Source organism: Urocitellus parryii, chromosome 15 (genome assembly GCF_045843805.1).
Source record: "Urocitellus parryii isolate mUroPar1 chromosome 15, mUroPar1.hap1, whole genome shotgun sequence".
Taxonomy (NCBI): Eukaryota; Metazoa; Chordata; class Mammalia; order Rodentia; family Sciuridae; genus Urocitellus; species Urocitellus parryii.
The window spans coordinates 12,210,872-12,216,871 of NC_135545.1; the positions used below are offsets into that span (position 1 = coordinate 12,210,872).

A 6,000-nucleotide genomic window follows, 5' to 3' on the forward strand; every position below is an offset into this window, starting at 1 on the left:
GCTACTCGGATTCCCAGGGCTGATGCTTGTCCCAAACACTCAGTGACACAAACGCACAGTGACTTACTCATAAACACACAGGGACTGACACTGACGCACATACACAAATGAGTCAACCTTAGGACAAACATAAACACACAAGCACATGTGCACACATTAATCACAAACATCTAACAACACAACATACGTGGGGTTCGGCGCTTTGGAACACCAACCTCCCTGCATATTGAGATACACACTCTCCAGGCAACAAGCACACTGAGGCTGGAGAGGGAGAGATTGACCCTCCCCCAGCCAGGCCTTCATCTGTGCCAAAATAGCCAGACACATTCAGGTTGCTTCACATTCATGGAGATGAAGGATGTTACGAAAAAGAGTTGTGCAGACGAAAAGGCCTGTCATAGACACGCAAGGAGGGAGACACTGCGGTGGACACACAGTTGGCACAGGTGTGTAGATGCACATTGGCTGGAGGGTACCCTGGATTCAGCCCCCAAAAGGCAGCTAGGCCAATACATGCAGGGAGATCAGACTGAGGTAGATCTCAGACCTAGGACTTAGTGGTGACAGACTCATGACAGCCCACTTACCCTCTGACATACAGAGACATCCATGGACGTGCATCTGTAACAGCCAATAGGAAACACACAACTTATCCCCTGACACATCCTGATTCCACAGGGGGACAGAAGCCCACACCAGGATGCACTTACACCTATAGATACACACCCATGAGCAGACACTATCACATCCACACAGAGAGTGTGCACAAAAGCCACAAAACACACTTACAGTCCTCCCCGCACTCCATGCACACAGTCTCAACAGCTGTGAACACACAAACACAAAGAGGGATGGATACGGACACACCACTCAGTGTAGGTGTCTGTCCCCATAGCTGCGCACTGATACACACAAGACCCTCTCATACCTCTCCTCCCTCCCTCTCTCCCTCCTTCTCTCTGTCTCCCTAAGCCTCTCCCAGGTCCTGCCAGGCTGACTCAGGCCCCTACCCGGCCACTAGAGCCATGGGCCTGAGTCACCCCTCTGGGGGGCCAGCATGGTCACCACTGCTTCCTTGCACACTCAGGGCCTCAGGAATGCTGAGAATGTGACACCTCCTTCATCCCAGAGACCACTCCTCACCCCAGCCCAGCGGAGGGAAGCAGCAGGTTGGCCTAGGGAAGTGCCTCCCCTGACTGAGCTGTCCCCATCTGGTGCCTGTCTCTCCTCCCTCCATAAGGGGGAAGCCCATATCAAGTTCCCCCAGTTCTGCCTCTGACTGCCATGTGACCCCCAGTGGGGTGCCCCTTCTGAGTGATGCAGGAGAGGGTCACCCCGAAGGAGGGCTTTCCACCACTTGTCCTGACTTTCTCCATCTTGGACCATCTCTGTGAACTCTTCTCTCTCCTTGCATCTCTCATCCTGTCTCTTTGTAATTAACTTTCTCTATCTCCCATTTCCCCTTCCTTCTTCTTCAAAAAGATCTCTTCCCCTTGACCAAGGTCATCAGGGCTCTTCAGGGCTGGAGGTGGACAGGTTGTATGTGTGGGGGTGCAAGACAGGAGGGGATCATCCGTTCCAGTGGCCTGCTTGGGTCAAGGACTGACAAAGGGGCACCAGACCCACACACTAGGACCACAGAACTGCTCAGAGGAAACCCAGGACAAAGAATGCTATTCAGAGAGAGGCAGGGGTGAACGGAGGGAGAGACAGAGAGACAGACAGAAAGATAGACATGTGCTCAGAGAAACAGTGAGACAGGCACAGAGAAGCAGGGAGCTGGAGAAGGCACAGAAAGAGGCAGAGGGAGGCCCAAGAGAGAGACAAGGAGACAGAGGCAGAACACCGAGACAGGGACAGCGGGGGGGCAGATACACAGAGGCTGAATGTGAAGGGCTGTCTTGCCCCCACCTCCACCTCAACCGGCTTCTCCACTGACCTGGCCCGTGTTCCCACACTCACCTGGGACATGCAGGTTGTGCTGGGGGCTGGGGGCCATGTCCAGGCTCAGGGGGACAGCATCCTGGAGCCAAAGTAGATTCACGGGTTCTGGGGGTCCCTGGGCCCAGCAGCTCAAGTTGAAGGGGGTGTTAGCTGTCACAATCCTGTCTTCCGGCTCTTCCAGGAAGTAAGGCAGGCCTGTGGGGAGGGCGGTGGATCCCTCTGAACCTCCCAGGTGTCTGAGCCACTTCCAAGATGGTGAGTGAGGCTTTGGACATCAGATTCACCTTGCAGGGTCTCTTGCCAACCCCCATGTCTGAATCCTCGGGACACCTGAGCCTCCTTTGGATGACTGACCCAGGATACATAAGCCCAATACCTGATTCCCCCTATGCCTGACCCCCAACATACCTGAGCCCCCCATGTTTCTTTTCCCTCCCTCCCTCCCTCCCTTCCTTCCTCCCTTCCTCCCTTCCTTTGTGTGTACATGTGTGTGCGCATGCACCGGGGATTGAACCCAGGGGTGGTCTAACTCTGAGCTACATCCCCAGCCCTTTTTTATATTTTCTGAGACAGGATCTTGCTAGGCTGCTGAGGCTGGCCTCAAAATTGCAATCCTCCTGCCTCAGTCTCCTGAGTAGCTGGGATTACAGGCTTGCACCAATGCACATAGTTGGTGCATACCTGATTCTCTTTCCCACAATGTGTGACTCCTCATCTCATCTTACTGATGGGGGAACCGAGCTCCCTGGAGATGGGGAAGACAGTTAAGTCACCTGACCTGCCTCTGACTCCTTACCTGAACCCCAGAATGGCCTACTCCAAGCAAGTCTGCCCCTCAGGACATCCAACAACTCCTAAGATGTCTTCTCCCCAAGATCATATAATCATAGTCCCTCAAACCTGCTCCCCCATAATTGTGGACTCACAGTTTCCTGACCTCTGAAGATCTCTGACATTCCTAGACTGTATGTCCCCAGGGACACCTTGAGTCCCCCAGCACCCTCTGATCCCTCAGAACGTCTGGCCCAAGGACTCACCTTCCAGCCCTATGTAGCCAGGCTGGGACATGAAGGTCTGTCCGCCCAGAGCCACCGCACACTGGTACTGTCCGGCATCTGTAAGCTGCAGGGATGCGATTCTGGCAGAAGAGGAGGGATGGAGAGGTGGGGGTCAGAGTTGAACATTGGCAAAGGTCACCAGAACTGGGAGAGGGGCCTGGACTGAAGACTCACAGGGAGGATGCAGTCGACACTATTTTTAATTCATTTTACAGAAGAAGAAAGTGAAACCCCGAGGTCAAGTCACCAGTTCAAGCCACACAGCCGGCAAGTGGTCAAGCTGGGATTCCAGCCCAGGAGGGGCCTCTTCATCCTCTGCTTGATGGAGGGGGGTGTAGACGGAGGTGGGGAGGGGCTTGGTGGGGGAGGGGATGACTGCACACCTGAGTTGGCTGACCACTTTCCATTCATCGTCCCAGTCTTCTCCCAGGGGCACCTGGGTTTGGGTGCTGTCTGCCAGCTCTAGGATCTGTCCATTCTGAAGCCAGGTCACCTCCGGGGGCTCCCCCTGAACCTGGAGCTCACACCGAAGGGTCCCCACCATTCCTCGGGCACCGGTGATGTTCCCTGGACTCCCCACAAAGGGATTGTCAGCCTCAGCCTCTGCTCCTATGGGGAAATGGGAACTTAGGAGCTTAGGAACCCCTAATTCCCTCCAGCTCCACAGTTTCACCCTGTCTCTGCCTGCCCACTGGCTGCCAGGACCCCGCCAGGCCTTTAGGCCCACATAGTTGTAGAGTGACCTCAGAAGGGGGTGGAGGGCCTAGGCTTGGGGGAGGATGGGAGTTTTCCCAGGGGACTGAGGTCCAGCCTCCATCCCTCCGTTGGGAAGGAGGCCCCGGATCTGGCAGCCTCCCACGCCCTGGGTTGGCTGGCAGGGGCCAGTGCCTGCCCCAAGGGTCTCTAGAGACCACAGATCAGGCTGGTGGATACAGGGGAAGAAAAGGGGCCGGGAAGAGAGATGGGAGAGAGAAAGAGAGAGATGGAAAGACAGAGACAGGCAGCAGAGAAGCTAGAGAAAGTCAGGCCTGAGGAGAAAGAGAGGGAGAGATAAAGGAAGAGACAGAGAAAGAAATGAAGAAATAGCCCTCAAGAGGGAAAAAGAGGGGAGAGTTACAGAGAGAGAGAGAGAGAAGACAGACACTGACTTAGAGATCATGGAGAAGACAGACATGGTGGCTCACACCTGTAATCCCAGTAACTTGGGAGGCTGAGGCAGGAGGATCACAAGTTCAAGGCCAGCCTCCACAATTTATCGAGGAATTTGGCAAGACCCTCTCTCAAAATGAAAAATAAAAACGGATGGGGATGTAGCTCAGTAATAAAGTTCCCCTGGGTTACAAGGAAAGAAAAAGACAGGGAAATGAAAACACACACACAGAGAGAGAGAGAGAGAGAGAGAGAGAGAGAGAGAGAGAGAGAGAAATGGAGCCCCCCACAGGGGTGACAACTGGAGGCAGAAGCTCCCCAGAGAGGAGCAGACCTCAGTGGAGCAGGGACAGGTGTGGGGAGGTTGACAGTGGAAAGGGGACTCTCAGGATTCCGGATCCCTCATCCCACCACTCCAGGGGCTTCTCTGTGGGGATGCCAGCCTGCCCTCCCGGAGCCCCCAGCTCAGCCCCTCTGCCTTGGGCTCCCTCCCTCAGATTCCCCTGTCCTTGGGCTCCTCCATTTCTCCCGCCTCGGCCCTCCCAGTTTCTGTTTCTTGTCCTTCTGTTCCTCTCTGTCTCCTCTCTTCCCTGCGGTCTTGATAGTTCCCAGTCTCTGTTTCCTCCTCTCCTCTCTCCGAGTCCCCTCTCCGTTGTCCCAAGGAAACTCCCTAAGCCAGCCCAGCACCCCGCCACCTGCCATCCATCCCCCGTCCTCTCTCCACTTCCCTTGTCCCTTGGTGGGTGGCCCCCATCACTCACCCTCGGGGGTCGCGCACCCCCAGCAGCACAGCACCAAGCACCAGGCCAGCGCCCTGCCCATCCTCCGGCCCCACCGCGCCACCGAGGCCAAACTTTCCTCCGAAGTTGCTGGGCGCCCTGCAGGGGAGGGGGCAGGGCCGGGCTGTCCCCGGCCCTCCCCCCAGCCCTGGGCTCCCCGGCTTTGGCACTGCCGCCTGGCCCAGCGGGGCCCCTCTGCCGGCTCCGCTCCTCGGCAGCCGCCTTCTCGGTCCCCGGTCCCCGGCCTCCTCTCCTCCCAGACTTCGGACAACCCTTTCCCCGCCCCCGGCTCCCCCTCTGCCTCCGCCCCCGGCGGGAGCCCAGGGGGCCACCTGGGCAGAAAGGGGTTAACCCCGAGAGCAGGGGACCAGCCCGGTCTTAAAGGGGCCTTGGAGGGAGGCGGGAAGGGGGGACGGGGACCCTGGTGACGGCGCCCCTCTTCTGGGCCCAGAAGGCAGGAGGCTGCGCCTCTGTGCTGGGTTCTGGGCGCTGTCCCCTGGGCTCTCTGGGTCTGGTAAACATTCTTCCAGAACTCCACTCCCCTCTCAGCCCACGACGGCCCCCTGCCTCCACCCCCGGCCAGGCCCTAGCCAGGCCTCCTTGGCCCTTCATTCCCCCCTCACACTCAGGGCTCCTTGGACAAGGACACACACACACACACACACACACACACACTCAGATGGCATTGACACAGAGCCTGGTGCAGGCAGAGGCACGCAGGGGCACGCTGCCCTGCCTGCCCATGGACACCTTCAGGCAAGTCAGGTCGGGAGCTGCCTCCTAGGGAAAGCTCAGAGACGGAAGTTCACTGCTGGGTGGGCATCTCAGGGGACGGATGCTGACACACAGAAGCTGGACACCAGTGTGTGTGCGTTCATGGGAGCACCCCCAGACCCAAGTCCAGATCTCCCACTAATGGTGTGACTGTGGGCAAGTGACTGGCCTCCGTCCCTCAGCGTGTCCCTCTGTAAGATGGGAATAAGAATAGGGTCCACGGAGCAGGCTAGTTGGAGGGTGATCTGGGTCAAAGTGCATGCAGTTCCTTGCACGTGGCAATGACTGCTGAC

General features: G+C 57.2%; 1 protein-coding gene across 2 annotated transcripts in view; it reads right to left on the minus strand.

Moving 5' to 3' along the window:
* Axl (AXL receptor tyrosine kinase) overlaps positions 1-5,435 on the minus strand; it is a 28,861-nt gene extending 23,426 nt beyond the window's left edge. For both annotated transcript variants that reach the window (XM_026381026.2, XM_026381025.2), the window contains exons 1-4: positions 4,916-5,435; positions 3,389-3,614; positions 2,985-3,085; positions 1,966-2,142 (exon numbers count right to left, since the gene is read on the minus strand). In XM_026381026.2, the coding sequence (XP_026236811.2) occupies positions 1,966-2,142; positions 2,985-3,085; positions 3,389-3,614; positions 4,916-4,976 (565 nt within the window). In that variant the 5' untranslated portion in view covers positions 4,977-5,435. The remainder of the gene's footprint in view (positions 1-1,965; positions 2,143-2,984; positions 3,086-3,388; positions 3,615-4,915) is intronic.
* Positions 5,436-6,000: the final 565 nt, after the last annotated feature.